The sequence below is a fragment of the Gopherus evgoodei genome, chromosome 12 (assembly GCF_007399415.2).
Source record: "Gopherus evgoodei ecotype Sinaloan lineage chromosome 12, rGopEvg1_v1.p, whole genome shotgun sequence".
Classification (NCBI taxonomy): Eukaryota; Metazoa; Chordata; order Testudines; family Testudinidae; genus Gopherus; species Gopherus evgoodei.
Genome location: NC_044333.1, coordinates 41,666,885 through 41,686,091, shown reverse-complemented (window position 1 = coordinate 41,686,091; position 19,207 = coordinate 41,666,885). Strand labels below are relative to the sequence as shown.

Here is a 19,207-nt window from a genome sequence, read left to right as displayed (position 1 = left end):
GGATTAGCTCCCAGCGCTGGCAGAGACCTCTCCCAGCGCTGCAGGTACTCCACCTCCCGTGGGGATTAGCTCCCAGCGCTGGCAGAGAGCTCTCCCAGCGCTGCAGGTACTCCACCTCCCGTGGGGATTAGCTCCCAGCGCTGGCGGAGAGCTCTCCCAGCGCTGCAGGTACTCCACCTCCCGTGGGGATTAGCTCCCAGCGCTGGCGGAGAGCTCTCCCAGCGCTGCAGGTACTCCACCTCCCCGTGGGGATTAGCTCCCAGCGCTGGCAGAGAGCTCTCCCAGCGCTGCAGGTACTCCACCTCCCCGTGGGGATTAGCTCCCAGCGCTGGCGGAGAGCTCTCCCAGCGCTGCAAGTACTCCACCTCCCCGTGGGGATTAGCTCCCTGCGCTGGCGGAGAGCTCTCCCAGCGCTGCAGGTACTCCACCTCCCCGTGGGGATTAGCTCCCAGCGCTGGCAGAGAGCTCTCCCAGCGCTGCATGTACTCCACCTCCCGTGGGGATTAGCTCCCAGCGCTGGCAGAGAGCTCTCCCAGCGCTGCAGGTACTCCACCTCCCCGTGGGGATTAGCTCCCAGTGCCGGCAGAGAGCTCTCCCAGCGCTGCAGGTACTCCACCTCCCGTGGGGATTAGCTCGCAGTGCTGGCAGAGAGCTCTCCCAGCGCTGCAGGTACTCCACCTCCCCGTGGGGATTAGCTCCCAGCGCTGGCAGAGAGCTCTCCCAGCACTGCAGGTACTCCACCTCCCGTGGGGATTAGCTCCCAGCGCTGGCGGAGAGCTCTCCCAGCGCTGCAGGTACTCCACCTCCCGTGGGGATTAGCTCCCAGCGCTGGCGGAGAGCTCTCCCAGCGCTGCAGGTACTCCACCTCCCGTGGGGATTAGCTCCCAGCGCTGGCGGAGAGCTCTCCCAGCGCTGCAGGTACTCCACCTCCCGTGGGGATTAGCTCCCAGCGCTGGCGGAGAGCTCTCCCAGCGCTGCAGGTACTCCACCTCCCGTGGGGATTAGCTCCCAGCGCTGGCGGAGAGCTCTCCCAGCGCTGCAGGTACTCCACCTCCCGTGGGGATTAGCTCCCAGCGCTGGCAGAGAGCTCTCCGAGCGCTGCAGGTACTCCACCTCCCGTGGGGATTAGCTCCCAGCGCTGGCGGAGAGCTCTCCCAGCGCTGCAGGTACTCCACCTCCCCGTGGGGATTAGCTCCCAGCGCTGGCAGAGAGCTCTCCCAGCGCTGCAGGTACTCCACCTCCCCGTGGGGATTAGCTCCCAGCGCTGGCGGAGAGCTCTCCCAGCGCTGCAGGTACTCCACCTCCCGTGGGGATTAGCTCCCAGCGCTGGCAGAGAGCTCTCCCAGCGCTGCAGGTACTCCACCTCCCCGTGGGGATTAGCTCCCAGCGCTGGCGGAGAGCTCTCCCAGCGCTGCAGGTACTCCACCTCCCGTGGGGATTAGCTCCCAGCGCTGGCAGAGAGCTCTCCCAGCGCTGCAGGTACTCCACCTCCCGTGGGGATTAGCTCGCAGCGCTGGCGGAGAGCTCTCCCAGCGCTGCAGGTACTCCACCCCCCCCGTGGGGATTAGCTCCCAGCGCTGGCGGAGAGCTCTCCCAGCGCTGCAGGTACTCCACCTCCCGTGGGGATTAGCTCGCAGCGCTGGCGGAGAGCTCTCCCAGCGCTGCAGGTACTCCACCTCCCGTGGGGATTAGCTCCCAGCGCTGGCAGAGAGCTCTCCCAGCACTGCAGGTACTCCACCTCCCGTGGGGATTAGCTCGCAGCGCTGGCGGAGAGCTCTCCCAGCGCTGCAGGTACTCCACCTCCCCGTGGGGATTAGCTCCCAGCGCTGGCGGAGAGCTCTCCCCGCGCTGCCGGTACTCCACCTCCCGTGGGGATTAGCTCCCAGCGCTGGCGGAGAGCTCTCCCAGCGCTGCAGGTACTCCACCTCCCGTGGGGATTAGCTCCCAGCGCTGGCAGAGAGCTCTCCCAGCGCTGCAGGTACTCCACCTCCCCGTGGGGATTAGCTCCCAGCGCTGGCAGAGAGCTCTCCCAGCGGTGCAGGTACTCCACCTCCCCGTGGGGATTAGCTCCCAGCGCTGGCGGAGAGCTCTCCCAGCACTGCAGGTACTCCACCTCCCCGTGGGGATTAGCTCCCAGAGCTGGCAGAGAGCTCTCCCAGCGCTGCAGGTACTCCACCTCCCCGTGGGGATTAGCTCCCAGCGCTGGCAGAGAGCTCTCCCAGCGCTGCAGGTACTCCACCTCCCCGTGGGGATTAGCTCCCAGCGCTGGCGGAGAGCTCTCCCAGCGCTGCAGGTACTCCACCTCCCGTGGGGATTAGCTCCCAGCGCTGGCAGAGAGCTCTCCCAGCACTGCAGGTACTCCACCTCCCGTGGGGATTAGCTCGCAGCGCTGGCGGAGAGCTCTCCCAGCGCTGCAGGTACTCCACCCCCCCGTGGGGATTAGCTCCCAGCGCTGGCGGAGAGCTCTCCCAGCGCTGCAGGTACTCCACCTCCCCGTGGGGATTAGCTCCCAGCGCTGGCGGAGAGCTCTCCCAGCGCTGCAGGTACTCCACCTCCCGTGGGGATTAGCTCGCAGCGCTGGCGGAGAGCTCTCCCAGCGCTGCAGGTACTCCACCTCCCGTGGGGATTAGCTCCCAGCGCTGGCAGAGAGCTCTCCCAGCACTGCAGGTACTCCACCTCCCGTGGGGATTAGCTCGCAGCGCTGGCGGAGAGCTCTCCCAGCGCTGCAGGTACTCCACCTCCCCGTGGGGATTAGCTCCCAGCGCTGGCGGAGAGCTCTCCCAGCGCTGCAGGTACTCCACCTCCCGTGGGGATTAGCTCCCAGCGCTGGCGGAGAGCTCTCCCAGCGCTGCAGGTACTCCACCTCCCGTGGGGATTAGCTCCCAGCGCTGGCAGAGAGCTCTCCCAGCGCTGCAGGTACTCCACCTCCCCGTGGGGATTAGCTCCCAGCGCTGGCAGAGAGCTCTCCCAGCGGTGCAGGTACTCCACCTCCCCGTGGGGATTAGCTCCCAGCGCTGGCGGAGAGCTCTCCCAGCACTGCAGGTACTCCACCTCCCCGTGGGGATTAGCTCCCAGAGCTGGCAGAGAGCTCTCCCAGCGCTGCAGGTACTCCACCTCCCCGTGGGGATTAGCTCCCAGCGCTGGCAGAGAGCTCTCCCAGCGCTGCAGGTACTCCACCTCCCCATGGGGATTAGCTCCCAGCGCTGGCGGAGAGCTCTCCCAGCGCTGCAGGTACTCCACCTCCCGTGGGGATTAGCTCCCAGCGCTGGCAGAGAGCTCTCCCAGCGCTGCAGGTACTCCACCTCCCGTGGGGATTAGCTCCCAGCGCTGGCAGAGAGCTCTCCCAGCGCTGCAGGTACTCCACCTCCCGTGGGGATTAGCTCCCAGCGCTGGCAGAGAGCTCTCCGAGCGCTGCAGGTACTCCACCTCCCGTGGGGATTAGCTCCCAGCGCTGGCGGAGAGCTCTCCCAGCGCTGCAGGTACTCCACCTCCCCGTGGGGATTAGCTCCCAGCGCTGGCGGAGAGCTCTCCCAGCGCTGCAGGTACTCCACCTCCCCGTGGGGATTAGCTCCCAGCGCTGGCGGAGAGCTCTCCCAGCGCTGCAGGTACTCCACCTCCCCGTGGGGATTGGCTCCCAGCGCTGGCGGAGAGCTCTCCCAGCGCTGCAGGTACTCCACCTCCCGTGGGGATTAGCTCCCAGCGCTGGCAGAGAGCTCTCCCAGCGCTGCAGGTACTCCACCTCCCGTGGGGATTAGCTCGCAGCGCTGGCGGAGAGCTCTCCGAGCGCTGCAGGTACTCCACCCCCCCGTGGGGATTAGCTCCCAGCGCTGGCGGAGAGCTCTCCCAGCGCTGCAGGTACTCCACCTCCCCGTGGGGATTAGCTCCCAGCGCTGGCGGAGAGCTCTCCCAGCGCTGCAGGTACTCCACCTCCCGTGGGGATTAGCTCGCAGCGCTGGCAGAGAGCTCTCCCAGCGCTGCAGGTACTCCACCTCCCGTGGGGATTAGCTCCCAGCGCTGGCAGAGAGCTCTCCCAGCACTGCAGGTACTCCACCTCCCGTGGGGATTAGCTCGCAGCGCTGGCGGAGAGCTCTCCCAGCGCTGCAGGTACTCCACCCCCCCGTGGTGATTAGCTCCCAGCGCTGGCGGAGAGCTCTCCCAGCGCTGCAGGTACTCCACCTCCCCGTGGGGATTAGCTCCCAGCGCTGGCGGAGAGCTCTCCCAGCGGTGCAGGTACTCCACCTCCCCGTGGGGATTAGCTCGCAGCGCTGGCGGAGAGCTCTCCCAGCACTGCAGGTACTCCACCTCCCCGTGGGGATTAGCTCCCAGAGCTGGCAGAGAGCTCTCCCAGCGCTGCAGGTACTCCACCTCCCCGTGGGGATTAGCTCCCAGCGCTGGCGGAGAGCTCTCCCAGCGCTGCAGGTACTCCACCTGCCCGTGGGGATTAGCTCCCAGCGCTGGCGGAGAGCTCTCCCAGCGCTGCAGGTACTCCACCTCCCCGTGGGGATTAGCTCCCAGCGCTGGCGGAGAGCTCTCCCAGCGCTGCAGGTACTCCACCTCCCGTGGGGATTAGCTCCCAGCGCTGGCGGAGAGCTCTCCCAGCGCTGCAGGTACTCCACCTCCCCGTGGGGATTAGCTCCCAGCGCTGGCAGAGAGCTCTCCCAGCGCTGCCAGTACTCCACCTCCCGTGGGGATTAGCTCCCAGCGCTGGCAGAGAGCTCTCCCAGCGCTGCAGGTACTCCACCTCCCGTGGGGATTAGCTCCCAGCGCTGGCAGAGAGCTCTCCGAGCGCTGCAGGTACTCCACCTCCCGTGGGGATTAGCTCCCAGCGCTGGCGGAGAGCTCTCCCAGCGCTGCAGGTACTCCACCTCCCCGTGGGGATTAGCTCCCAGCGCTGGCGGAGAGCTCTCCCAGCGCTGCAGGTACTCCACCTCCCCGTGGGGATTAGCTCCCAGCGCTGGCGGAGAGCTCTCCCAGCGCTGCAGGTACTCCACCTCCCCGTGGGGATTAGCTCCCAGCGCTGGCGGAGAGCTCTCCCAGCGCTGCAGGTACTCCACCTCCCGTGGGGATTAGCTCCCAGCGCTGGCAGAGAGCTCTCCCAGCGCTGCAGGTACTCCACCTCCCCGTGGGGATTAGCTCCCAGCGCTGGCGGAGAGCTCTCCCAGCGCTGCAGGTACTCCACCTCCCGTGGGGATTAGCTCCCAGCGCTGGCAGAGAGCTCTCCCAGCACTGCAGGTACTCCACCTCCCGTGGGGATTAGCTCGCAGCGCTGGCGGAGAGCTCTCCCAGCGCTGCAGGTACTCCACCCCCCCGTGGGGATTAGCTCCCAGCGCTGGCGGAGAGCTCTCCCAGCGCTGCAGGTACTCCACCTCCCCGTGGGGATTAGCTCCCAGCGCTGGCGGAGAGCTCTCCCAGCGCTGCAGGTACTCCACCTCCCGTGGGGATTAGCTCGCAGCGCTGGCAGAGAGCTCTCCCAGCACTGCAGGTACTCCACCTCCCGTGGGGATTAGCTCGCAGCGCTGGCGGAGAGCTCTCCCAGCGCTGCAGGTACTCCACCTCCCGTGGGGATTAGCTCCCAGCGCTGGCAGAGAGCTCTCCCAGCACTGCAGGTACTCCACCTCCCGTGGGGATTAGCTCGCAGCGCTGGCGGAGAGCTCTCCCAGCGCTGCAGGTACTCCACCCCCCCGTGGTGATTAGCTCCCAGCGCTGGCGGAGAGCTCTCCCAGCGCTGCAGGTACTCCACCTCCCCGTGGGGATTAGCTCCCAGCGCTGGCGGAGAGCTCTCCCAGCGCTGCAGGTACTCCACCTCCCCGTGGGGATTAGCTCCCAGCGCTGGCGGAGAGCTCTCCCAGCGGTGCAGGTACTCCACCTCCCCGTGGGGATTAGCTCCCAGCGCTGGCGGAGAGCTCTCCCAGCACTGCAGGTACTCCACCTCCCCGTGGGGATTAGCTCCCAGAGCTGGCAGAGAGCTCTCCCAGCGCTGCAGGTACTCCACCTCCCCGTGGGGATTAGCTCCCAGCGCTGTCGGAGAGCTCTCCCAGCGCTGCAGGTACTCCACCTCCCCGTGGGGATTAGCTCCCAGCGCTGGCGGAGAGCTCTCCCAGCGCTGCAGGTACTCCACCTCCCCGTGGGGATTAGCTCCCAGCGCTGGCGGAGAGCTCTCCCAGCGCTGCAGGTACTCCACCTCCCGTGGGGATTAGCTCCCAGTGCTGGCAGAGAGCTCTCCCAGCGCTGCAGGTACTCCACCTCCCCGTGGGGATTAGCTCCCAGCGCTGGCGGAGAGCTCTCCCAGCGCTGCAGGTACTCCACCTCCCGTGGGGATTAGCTCCCAGCGCTGGCAGAGAGCTCTCCCAGCACTGCAGGTACTCCACCTCCCGTGGGGATTAGCTCGCAGCGCTGGCGGAGAGCTCTCCCAGCGCTGCAGGTACTCCACCCCCCCGTGGGGATTAGCTCCCAGCGCTGTCGGAGAGCTCTCCCAGCGCTGCAGGTACTCCACCTCCCCGTGGGGATTAGCTCCCAGCGCTGGCGGAGAGCTCTCCCAGCGCTGCAGGTACTCCACCTCCCGTGGGGATTAGCTCGCAGCGCTGGCGGAGAGCTCTCCCAGCACTGCAGGTACTCCACCTCCCGTGGGGATTAGCTCGCAGCGCTGGCGGAGAGCTCTCCCAGCACTGCAGGTACTCCACCTCCCGTGGGGATTAGCTCGCAGCGCTGGCAGAGAGCTCTCCCAGCACTGCAGGTACTCCACCTCCCGTGGGGATTAGCTCGCAGCGCTGGCGGAGAGCTCTCCCAGCGCTGCAGGTACTCCACCTCCCCGTGGTGATTAGCTCCCAGCGCTGGCGGAGAGCTCTCCCAGCGCTGCAGGTACTCCACCTCCCCGTGGGGATTAGCTCCCAGCGCTGGCGGAGAGCTCTCCCAGCGGTGCAGGTACTCCACCTCCCCGTGGGGATTAGCTCCCAGCGCTGGCGGAGAGCTCTCCCAGCGCTGCAGGTACTCCACCTCCCTGTGGGGATTAGCTCCCAGCGCTGGCAGAGAGCTCTCCCAGCGCTGCAGGTACTCCACCTCCCCGTGGGGATTAGCTCCCAGCGCTGGCAGAGAGCTCTCCCAGCGCTGCAGGTACTCCACCTCCCCGTGGGGATTAGCTCCCAGCGCTGGCAGAGAGCTCTCCCAGCGCTGCAGGTACTCCACCTCCCGTGGGGATTAGCTCCCAGCGCTGGCAGAGAGCTCTCCCAGCGCTGCAGGTACTCCACCTCCCGTGGGGATTAGCTCCTCTTTAGCAGGTTACTTGTCACCTCTCTGTCAGTATGGAAATCAGTTATGGTGCCAGCCTCCAATGCCCAGTTACATTTTCAAACTGGCACCTACAGGCTCTCTCACGGGCTGACCTGGTCACATGAGAGGTGCTTCCCATGAACATCCACACAACTCAGTATCCTCCTTCAAAACACACCTTTTCTATGGTGTATATGGAAAACTGGGCTGCTGGTGTGCTGGGGCCACGGCCTGTTGTGCCAACCAGCGTTACCTCCTTGATTCCCATACTCCCCGTCTGTCCATTGCTTATCTTGTACTTGGGTTGCAAGCTCTTTGGCAGAAGGACCATCATTTTTGCTCCAGTAGTGCAGTACCTAGCACGCTGGGCTCCTAGAGGCCACAGTCATGCAAATTTTCATATTTACAGGCTGTAAAATAAGGTTTGGGTCAAGGGTCTCGTACCATTGTACTGTCCTCTGAGGACCATTGTCCGTGACAGCTTGATCCCTGGCTGAGCAGGAGAGGTGGTGACTAGTGGGCTGATGTATGAAGTTTTTCTAGACAGGGTTTTATGGGATATTGCTGGTCCTCCCTTTCGCCCCCAAAACCCTCCTGCCTCGATTCAGGTGTGTTGCTGAGTCTGGAGTACTGCACTGTACTAGGAGCATGTCTCTGGGGGGTGCATGGAAGGAGGCATGTATGTAGCCCCCACCCCTGCCAATTGTTGAACGGACTGTTGCACCAGCTAGGATCTGTGCACAGTTCTTTAGGAACAGTAGGGGCAGTCCCCCATGCTAATCACACAACACTTTACAATGCTTTGAGTCTCACCTGTGGGTTTATTACCTGAAAGCGCACAGAACAGTCAGCCCCCCTGTTCTAAAGAGTCAGTTTTTGATCATCCCAAAGGCAAGTCATAGAAACCCTGCTCCGTTTTATGACTGGACTCTTGGGTTTACCTTTCTCCCACAAGGGAGGAAAGGGCTCTAGCTTGCTGCTGTGTTTTGCAGGAAGAAAGGCCCTGATTGTGTTGGCACACGAGGAGATGACCTCCTTCAATCATGCCATGAAAGATGCTGCTGTGGAAGTGCTGCAGAAGAGAGGCTGGAGTGTCACCGTTTCTGATCTATACAAGATGAAGTTTAACCCTGTGCCATCACGAGAGGACATCAAAGGTACTGAACACCACTACTCCCCTTAAAGTTCAGCATTTTCCATCTTTGTTCTCTAGCACTGACCTCTGCCTCCTATCTCAGGTAAGCCAAAAGACCCCAACAACTTCAAGTATGGCCCTGAGATGGGCTCGGCATGGGCAGAAGGTCGGCTGAGCAGCGACATCGTAGCAGAACAGAAGAAGCTCGAAGCTGCAGACCTTCTGATATTCCAGGTACCATCGTGCCCTGCCAGAGGAAAGGGGAAAAGCAGCATTAATCGTTACCTGACTCCGTTCTGGAAAAAGGGGGGAGGCGATCGTGTCCCTGTAAAGGGAAGGATCCATCCCTCCTGCCCCAGAGGGTGCAGCTAGCCAGCACGTTTGTGTATCCGCCAGTGACGAGGGTAATCGAACTGAATGCTGACTTGTGGAGCTCCCCAAGGCAAGGCTTCAGTGGAGATGGACAGGCTCAGCCTGCTGGAGAAGTGACTAGATATGGGGTGGGCTTGGCGGTTTGAGGCCCAAAGCCATTTCTCCATTGTAATGCAGGGCTCTGCTCAGCCCCTGCTCAGCCACTTGCACAGTGCTAGTTTAGGAAGCTGGCGTCAGGTCCAATCTGTTTGCACAGGGGGTGAGGGAGACTCAGGGTTGCTGGCAGGTAGGTATTGCTTGCCTGTTGGAGCACAGATAGGAACTGAAGAGAAACAGTCAAACTAAAGAGTCCCATTCAATTACATAACATGAAGGCAGATAAATACATATTGACCAATTTTATGAGTGCATGTATACAAATACAAGAACTCTAAATACCACGATGGGTGAGCTCAAGTGCCTGGTATTAAATGAGAATATGGATATAATAGGCATCACAGAAACTTGGTGGAACAATGCTAATCAATGGGACCCGGTAATACCACGTACAAAATATATAGGAATATCAGAGTAGACTATACTGGTGGGGATATGCCACTCTACGTAAAAGAAAGCATAGAGTCAGATACACTAAAAATCGTAGGTATCAGAGGGATAGCCGTGTTAGTCTGGATTTTAAACAAATTAAAAGGAACAGTCACATGATTGCTGCATAGAAACTTTTCAAAAACACTGTAATAGAGGCTCAAACTAAATGTATACCTCAAATGAAAAAAAACCAGCAAGAGGATCAACAAATGCCTCCATGGCTAAACAGAGTAAAAAGGAGGTTAGAGACAAAGACAGCCTCTAAACATTGGTAGTCAAATACAATTGGGAAAAACGAAGGAACAAACTGGCAAGTCAAGTGTAAGAGTATAATTAGGCAGGCCAAAAAAGAATTTGAAGAGCAATTTGCAAAAGATGCACAAGCTAACAGCAAAATGTTTAAGTACATCACAAGCAGGAAGCTTGCCAAACAGACCGTGGGGTCTAGACAATCAAGGCACTGAAGGAGCACTCAAGGAAGACAAGGCCATTGTGGAGAAGCTAAATTAATTCTTTGCATCAGTCTTCACTGCAGAGGATGTAAGGGTGATTCCTGCACCTGAGCCGTTCTTTGTAGGTGACAAATCTGAGGAACTGCCCCATATTTTGGTGTTAATAGAGCTGGTTTTGGAACAAACTGACAAATTAAGCAGTAGTAAGTCTCCAGGACAAGATGGTCTTCAGAACTCTTGGGTGAAGAACTCAAATATGAAATTGCAGAACAGGTATATAACGTACTGCTTAAATTGGCTTCTGGACCAGATGCCTGGCGGATGGCTAAGGTAATGCTGATTTTTAAAGGCTTCAGAGGTGATTCTGGCAATTACAAGCCTGTAAGCCTAACTTTAGAACTAGGCTAATTTGTCTGAAACTACAGTAAAGAACAGAATTATCAGACACATAGAGGAACTTGATATGTTGGGGAAGAGTCAGCACTGCTTTTGTAAAGGGAAATCATGTCTCACCAGATTTCTTAGGATTCTTTGAGGGGAGTTAAACATGTGGACAAGGTCATATAGTGTACTTGGACTTTCAGAAAATCTTTGACAAGGTCCATCACCAAATATTCTTAAGCAAATTAAGCGATCATGGGATAAGAGAGAAGATTCGCACATCGATCAGTAACTGGTTAAAGATAGGAAACTAAGTGTCATTTTCAAAGCGGAGACAGGTAAATAGCCTGGTCCCCCGCCAGGGATCTGTACTGGAACCATTGCTCTTTTGCATATTTATAAATGGTCTGGAAAAGGGGGTAAATAGTGAGGATGCAAAATTTACAGACAATAGAAAGTTACTCTAGATAGTTTAGTCCAAAGCAAACCACAAAAAGTTACAAAGGATCTCACTAAACTGGGTGACTGAGCAAGAAAATGGCAGATGAAATTCAAAGTAATGCACATTGGAAAACATAATCCCAACTATACATACACATTGATGGGGTCTAAATTAGCTGTTACCACTCAAGACAGAGATTGTGGAGTCACTGTGGGTAGTTCTCTGAAACAGTCTGCTCAGTGGGCAGTGGCAGTCAAAGAACTAATAGAACGTAGGAACCTTCGGGCAAAGGATAGATTTTTTTGTCTTATCCTAATGCCACTATATAAATCCTTAGTTTGCCCACACCCTGAATGCTGTGTGCCATTCTGATTGCCCCATCCAAAATGAAACAGAACCGAGAAAGACAACAAATATAGTTAGGGGTATGGAACAGCTTCCCTCCAGGGAGATTAAAAAGCCCGGGGCTGTTCAGCTTGGAAAAGAGACGACTACAGGGGGTATGACAGAGGTCTATAAAATCATGACGTGTGTGGAGAAAGTGAGTAAGGAAGTGTTATTTACTCCGTCAAATAACAAAGAACCAGGGGTCACCCAATGAAATTAATTGGCAGCAGGTTTAAAAACACGAAGTAGTACTTCACATAACACACAGTCAGCCTGTGGAATTCTGTCAAGGGATGTGGTGAAGGCCAAAACTATAACAGGGTTTAAAAAAGGAATATGATCAGTTCAGTGAGGATAGGGCCATCAGTGGTTGTTAGCAAGATGGTCAGGGACACAACCCCATGCTCTGGGGGTCCCTAAGCCTGTGACTCCCAGAAGCTGGGACTGGAAGACAGTGGATGAATCACTTGATAACTGCCCTGTTCCACTCAGACAGGACACTTGGCTAGATGGACCAATGGTCTGATCCAGGCTGACCGTTCTTACGCTGTAGTCGTGTTGCAATGTGCTATCTTGGGAAATGGAGAGCTGCAACCCTATTTTCTCTCTGTGTCTTTGTGCCTTCCTACAGTTCCCCCTCTACTGGTTCAGTGTGCCTGCGATCCTGAAGGGCTGGTTTGAGCGTGTTTTCACACAAGGATTTGCCTACTCACTTACCATGATGTATGGTAGTGGGCCCTTTCAGGTAGGTGGGTGTGGACTGGTACTTACACTGTGTTCTAACATCAAGGAGTCTGTCCCTTGGTTGAACCCTAGTTCACTCCCAGTGTGGAGCAGACAGGTCCCCGAAGACTTGGCAGAACATATGTGCTCTGAACTGATGCTTTCTCTTCCAGCACAGACAGGTGTAGATGTCAGTAGCTTCTAACTCAGCAAGATCTAGGAGGGAGCCTGTCAGGGAAGAATTACAGGGCATCTGCAGGGGTTGGTGTGCCGTTCTGATTGCCCCATCCAAAATGAAACAGAACCGAGAAAGACAACAAATATGGTTAGGGGTATGGAACAGCTTCCCTCCAGGGAGATTAAAAAGCCCGGGGCTGTTCAGCTTGGAAAAGAGATGACTACAGGGGGTATGACTGATACCCCCTGTGTGGGTTGGTTCTATAATGAAGCAGAATCTAACTGCAGCTGAGATAAAATCCAGAATTCCCCATGTGGGGGCCACTTTTCTGCCCCTATTGACTGGTGAGCCAGCTGCTCTACTCTCCTCCTGCCCAGTCCTAGGCTCAGGAGAGCCTGAATTGCTGTGCTGCTGCTGGCATGCTGGCCAAACTCTACCTTGGGGAGAGTTGCAAGGGGCAGTGCTTTGAAAATAGGCAATGGAATATCATTAATAAATGTCACCCTCATAATACGAGGCTTGAGCCCGTCCTCCGCCCTTTCAGGTAGCTGAGTATCCAAACTAGTACCCCCTGGAATTCCTGACAACCAGCCTTGCTCTTGGTCTTTATACCAGCATGTGTCTGCAATCATAGCCTGTCCCCCGCCATGGACATTGCTGCTGCTCCTCCCAGCTCAGCTTCTCAGCAGCAATAAAAGTGTTTGATAGACAGCGGTGGCCACTTGGCATTTCCCTTCACACAGTGCCCCCACTCACACTGGCTTAGCTCTGCTCCCGGATCCTGCTGCCTTACAACTGCTGCTCCTGGTGTGACTGCAGTTTTTCTTCCACAGAAAAAGAAGGCTATGCTCTCCTTCACCACGGGTGGGACTGGCCCCATGTACACTCCCGCGGGCATCAATGGAGACATCAACATCCTCCTTTGGCCGCTGCAGGTATCGGATTTACAACTATGGAAGAAACTTATGTCAAAGTAGAACATTCGTGGTACTTTCTAAGGAGGTCGTGTTTTCCACAAAAGGGAACATGGGATGAAGTTAAAGTCCAGGCTTTATTGGGAGATGCGCGGGGGAGGGAGTAGAAGCTGTGTTGTTTGAGGACGCTACAACTAGACTAAAAGCACTAAGTACCGTACTGCAGGAAACAGTCCTGCTCTGACCCTGGGAATGTACTTGATGGACCTTGCCCTCTTCTAAGTTCTGTGGCCTTTTCATACAGAGGTCTTGGAGCATGGAGTCCTCCTCCTGTACATGCAGTTCATGCAGTGGAGTTCATGGGAACAGGAGAGAGTTGAATGTTGGCTTGAAATCGGCCTCTGACATTCAGTAGACTCCAGTTGGGAGATCCTTGTCCTCCCTCTGGAAAAGGGCAAAGGATCCTAACAGGTTGTAAAGGAAAGTGGAAAACAGGACTCTGTGCACTCTGGGGAGATGCTAGGTGGAATTCAGGCAGTGGCTTGGTATATAGAACTCCTTATGGCTGTCTATTGCCACGAGATGGCTTGTCACTTGACAGTCAATGTCTCTGACATGAGTGCGCAAGTGACGTCTTACCCCCTCTTAGATCACAGGTGAGCCACACGTCCCAAAGCAAGGAAATTCTGCTTTGACTGAATGGTGTTGATGGATCTGAAGAGACAGGGATGGTGGCCACAGCATGGGGGTTGGGGAAAGGAAGGGATTCTTCTGGTTAACTCCTGGAAGCTGGGGGCAAGGAGCTCACATCGCAGGGCATGCTGCTTTAACGTACCCTGTTTACAAGGTCCGCTGTCCCATGGGTGACACTGCTCCTGTGCTCTGAACAGGCTCTTGCAGGCCATCTCGGCAATGCCAAGTACTACTACTAAAGGGATTGAGGGGCTTCAATTTGGCTTAAATGTACTGAGTACAACAGCATTGAGTTCATGGTGTACCAAGCAAACTGGACTACCCAAAAAAATTCAGATCCTGAGGACTTACAGGAGTTAGACATGGAGTCAGAGGAGGCTTAGCAGCTCGAAACTGCCAGGGGCAGGCAGTCACATCAGCTGGAGACAAATGAGGATGGGCAGACTGTGGCCACCAGAGAGGAATTCTACACAGCTGGAAGTTTCCAGTTGATACTGGATCCTCAGTGTGGAAATTGTGGAAGATATTTCTCAAAAGCAGCTGGTCCAGGGGAACAGAGATGTGTGGGACACATGTGATTGGCAGCTGAGCACAACCCATAAGAAAATCAAGCTTGCCCACCATTCTCCAACCATCCAAGGCAGATGGCAATCCTTGTTTCAATACTAGTCTAGAAGAAAATTCTGCAAGGGACAAGTGGCAGCAGGAGAGCATGCTGCCTTCCCAGAGCCAAGACATGAGACTTCTCTCTAAGATTGAATAGTCTTTTGAAGTCAGCGGGCCAGGATCCATTGATGATAGTTTGTACTGACAATGACGCTCTTTCAGAAAATGGCATTACCTGTTTCTGAGTCACTGAAAACTTGGCAGACGATCTTTAATACTTATGGAGCAATGTCCTAATAGATAAGGCACAAGAGGTGGTATCCGCTGGTGTCTAACAGACTAACCAATCACAATACAATGACTGACTGCTTATGCACCTGTCTTTAATGTGTAGGGGGAAAAAACCTGTATGGCCAGGGAGGACTTCAGTTGAGGGATGTGCTGGTGGGAGGTCTTGTGCCACCAGTACTAAACCATACTTGGAATTTTGAATTATAGACCTTTTCCTCACTCAGAAAGTTACATCTAACATGGGGGAATTCTTTTTTTGCCCTCATCTTGTGAGACTGACCTTTTTAATGCAGCAAGCTGAAAACAATTGAGCCAAATCAGCCAGGAGGTAGAATTTAATCAGGAAAAAATGTGAATAATTGGGAATTGTTTAAGAACACTATTAGATGCCTAAAAAGCCACAGTTGAGGATGGAGGCTACATTGGTTAAAAAAACAATTTTGGTTTTAGAGGGTAAGTACAGGCAGGTACATGTATTATATAACAAAAGAAATAAAGGGTTAATTGATAATAACTAGTATAAATCAGAAGTTAGAAAATTATAGAAAATTGATAAGGGAACAAAGGGACAGAAGGAAAAATCTATGGCTAGTACAGTTAAGGACAATAAGGAGTTTTTTAAAATATACTAGGAACAAAAGAATCCTGACAATGGTATTGATCCGTTAATAGATGGAAAGGGTAGAGAAATATCAATAACACAGACAAGATGGAAAATATCAATTCTATATTTTTTTGTGGGGGGGGGGGAGGGAAAGAGGAGACTCATATGGCAACACTGTTTCCATTCCACTAGCCTCTAAAGCAACTGTTAAGTTTCAGCTATAAAATTAGACAGTTTAAAATCAGCAGGTCCAGAGAAATTGCATCCAAGAGTTTTAAAACTGCTGGCTGAGGAGCTTGCTGGCCCATTCATGTTGCTTTTCAGTAAGTTTTGGAGCATGGGAGAAGTTCCAGAAGACTGGAGGAAAGTTAATATTATACCAAGATTTAAAAAGGGTAGATGGGATGACCTGGGTAATTAAAGGCATATCAGCCTGACAGCCAAGATACTGGAGCGTAATAATGTAATTAATGCACATCAACATGAGTTTATCGAAAATAGATCCTGTCAAAGTAACTTGATTTTTTTTTTATGAGACTACAAGTATGGTTGGTAGAGGTAGTAGTGTTCAGGTGTACATAGGTAGACTTCTGTAAGGCATTTGACTCTCATTTTATCTTGATTAAACAACTAGAATTATATTAACTAACACGGCACAGACAAAATGGATTAAAGGCTGGCTAACTGATAGGTCTCAATGTAATTCTAAATGGGGAACTGTCATAATGTGTGTCTCTAGTGGGCTGCCACAGGGACTGGTTTCCGGATCTTGTTATTTATCAGTGATCTGGACGAGAACATAAAATTATCACTGATAAAGTTGCAGCTGGCACAAATTGAGGGATTGATGAATTATGAAGAGGACAGGTGCCTACTACAGAACAATCTGGATCATTTGATAAACTGGGACCATGCAAACATTGAATTTTAGTATGAGTAAAATAAAGGTGTACAGCTAGGCCCAAAGACTGTCAGCCTTATTATGGACTGGAGCCTGGGAAGAGTTTTGGGGATACTCGCTGAACATGAGCTTTCTGTGAAACACTGACTAGGATACATGAACAGGGGCAATCTCACGTAGGAGCAGAGAGGTCACTTTACCTCTGTATTGGGCACTGGTGCGACCACTGCTGGAATACTGTGTCCAGTGCCGGTGCCCACAAGTCCAGAAGGATATTGTAAATTTGAGAGAAGAGCCATGTGTCATAAACACATAGCTAAGGGTTAATGTCTCTTGCACCTTAAAAGGGTTAACAAACAGTAACCTGAAACACCTGACCAGAGGACCAATCAGGAAACAAGACTTTTTCAAATGTGGGTGGAGGGAAGTTTTGGGTGTGAGTCCTTTGTTCTTGGTCTGTTCTCTTTCTGGGCTCTGAGAGTGACCACAGGAATCTCCAGGCTTTCTAATCTTCTGTTTCCAAGTTGTAAGTACAAGGAGAGTAAGACAATAGGTTTATATATTTTTTTGTATTTACATGTGTGTAGTTGCTGGAATGTGTTAAATTGTATTCTTTTTGGATAAGGCTGTTTATTCATTTTTTCTTTTAAGCAATTGACCCTGTATATTGTCACCTTGATACAAAGACCATTTTATGTCTTTTTCTTTTTAAGACCTGTGGATTTTTTTTTTTTTAGTGGGGGCTCCAGGGAATTGAGTCTGCAGCTCAGCAGGGAATTGGTGGGAGGAAGAAGACGGGGGAAGAGAGAATCTCTTTGTGTTAGATTTACTAAGCCTGACTTTGCATACCCTCTGGGTGAGGGGGGAGAGAGATTTAATCTCTTGGTACTAGTGTTTCAAGGACTTGAAGCAGGACATATCCTAGAGTACCCAGGGCGGGGAAATCTGGGAGGAGGTAAAGAGGGTGGAATCCCTTTGTTTAGATTCAAGGAGCTTGAATCTGTATATCTCTCCAGGAACCCAGGGAGGGAACACCTGGAAGGGAAGAGGGAGAAGGGAAGTGGGTTATTTCCCTTTGTGGTGAGACTCAGGGGGTTCCCCAGGGAAGGTTTTGGGGGTTCCCCAGGGAAGGTTTTGGGGAGACCAGAGTGAGCCAGACACTGGAATTCTGGCTGGTGGCAGCGATATCAGATCCAAGCTGGTAATTAAGTTTGAAGGTTTCATGCTAGCTTCTCATATTCTGAACTCTAAGGTTCAGATCTGAGTAGGACAGTTATGACACCATGAGACTGATTACGTGATTGGAAAACCTACCTTATAGTGATAGGCTCAAGGAGCTGAATCTATCTAGTGTAACAAAGAGACAGATAAGGGGTGACTTGATGAGTGTGGTCTAAGTACCTACAGGGGGAACAGATATTTAATAATGGGCGGCTCAATCTAGCAGACAAAAGGTAGAACAAGATCCTGTGGCTGGAAGCTTGACAAAATCAGAGGGGAAACCGTAATTAACCATGGGACCAACCAAGGGTTTTGGTGGATTCTCTAGCACGGGCAATTTTTAAATGAAAATTGGATCTCTTTCTGGAAGCCAAGTTCTGGGATGTAGCTTTGGGAAGTTCTGTGGCCTATGCTATAGAAGAGGTCAGACTGGATGATCACAATTGTCCCTTTTGGTCTTGGAATCTATAAAACTCCAGACCAAAATTCCTGCAGTGCAAGGGGATACAAGTCATCCCCCTGCTGTACAACTAAACCCATAGAAGGAGACGTGACTTGAGGAATTAGATTTTCATAGCAAACCAGAAGCCGTGAGGGTACCAGAATGTGCTGTTACCCTGGGTTCTCAGCCTTCTTCAGTAGTAGAAATAGCCTTGAACTGAAGGTGGCATGTCCCCTTCTACCCAAATAAGAACCTTGGCAATCTTAGAGCTTCCCTGTGTTTTCTCATTCTAGAGTGGCATACTCCATTTCTGTGGCTTCCAAGTCTTGGAGCCCCAAATTGCCTACAGCATTAGTCACGCTCCTGAGGATGCCCGTTTGCAGATCCTGGAGGACTGGAAGAAGCGACTGGCAGCTATCTGGGAAGAGAAACCCATCAGTTTTGTTCCAGACAGCAACTTTGATCTAAGCTACGTGGGGGGCTTTGTGCTGAAACAGGAGGTGCAGGACCGCCAGAAGGCTCAGAAATATGGGTTGAGCGTGGGACAGCACCTGGGGAAGGCCATCCCACCTGACAGCCAGGTCAAAACCCAGAAGAAATAGCTTCCTCTGGTGGGCTCCTATCTGGTCTCTCTCACTGTGTGGCTCTGCCAGGTTGAGGAGAGCATTTCTTCTCTTCCCACCTCTTCCTCAGGGGGGCGCTGGTGCCTCTTGCTGGCTACTCCTACCTCCCACTGATTCAGGGAGGAGTCAGAGCCATACCTCCTCCAGTCAGGTAGTGTAATTAACCTACTAGGTTCCAATAGCATCAGACTGGGATGAGTTGGGAATCGTGCCTCCCTATGATTACGTGGTGCTTGCTGTTCACTACCCTGGTGGCCTTGGTATTGTACAGTCTAAGCTCTCTGTTCAAGTATAACACAAGGAGTCTAAATAAAGACATTTCCTATTGTAACTGCTTATTTTATGTATCTGTGCCCTTGTGTTCAGTAGGTGACCCTCAGGCCTTCACAACCCCTGCACTGAGTTATTGCATTCTCTTCACACAATTAAGTTTCATGGATGACTGATGAGGGGATTCGCCCTTTAATCATGATGTGGTGATGTAGCTGTTGAGCCGCTCTTTGGACTGAGAAGAAGTGGAGTGTCTCCCTTGCCCCCATTTGCTAGTGGGAGAAGGGTCACTCCTTTTACATTAGAGACGCATACTTCCGTGGCCTGGGGGTTCTGATTCTTAGCCAAAGGGATCCAGTTTCCCTCAGGGCCAGCACAAAGTTTGAAATTGTCTGGTCACTACTACACAGACCGGACTGTTCCGACGTGCCTTAAAAAGCACACTGTGCAGCTCTGCTATACGAGGATGGGCCACCCTGACTCCTGGACCCTTAAACGCTCCCATCCAGGAGCCAGCGTGCCGTAGCCACATCGCAAGAGCCTGCCTTCTAAGAGACTAGCCTGCAATCACTTGGCATGTAGTCCGAAGGCCCTCGATTGCAATCCAGATTTTTCTTCACTTCTAAAATACATGAGAGTCTATTTGCCCTATCCCTGGAGGGTTCCCTCACTGGATTTGGATGTGTGGCACAGGGAGATGACACACACAGCCTGCAGG

The 19,207-nt window shown here is 53.8% G+C and overlaps 1 protein-coding gene across 1 annotated transcript in view; it reads left to right on the top strand.

Moving 5' to 3' along the window:
* NQO1 (NAD(P)H quinone dehydrogenase 1) overlaps nt 1-18,552 on the top strand; it is a 32,863-nt gene extending 14,311 nt beyond the window's left edge. Inside the window, exons 2-6 of the mRNA XM_030581845.1 lie at nt 8,259-8,423; nt 8,505-8,635; nt 11,655-11,768; nt 12,758-12,859; nt 17,890-18,552. Of these exons, the coding sequence (XP_030437705.1) occupies nt 8,259-8,423; nt 8,505-8,635; nt 11,655-11,768; nt 12,758-12,859; nt 17,890-18,198 (821 nt within the window). The 3' untranslated portion in view covers nt 18,199-18,552. The remainder of the gene's footprint in view (nt 1-8,258; nt 8,424-8,504; nt 8,636-11,654; nt 11,769-12,757; nt 12,860-17,889) is intronic.
* The last annotated feature ends 655 nt before the right edge of the window (nt 18,553-19,207 follow it).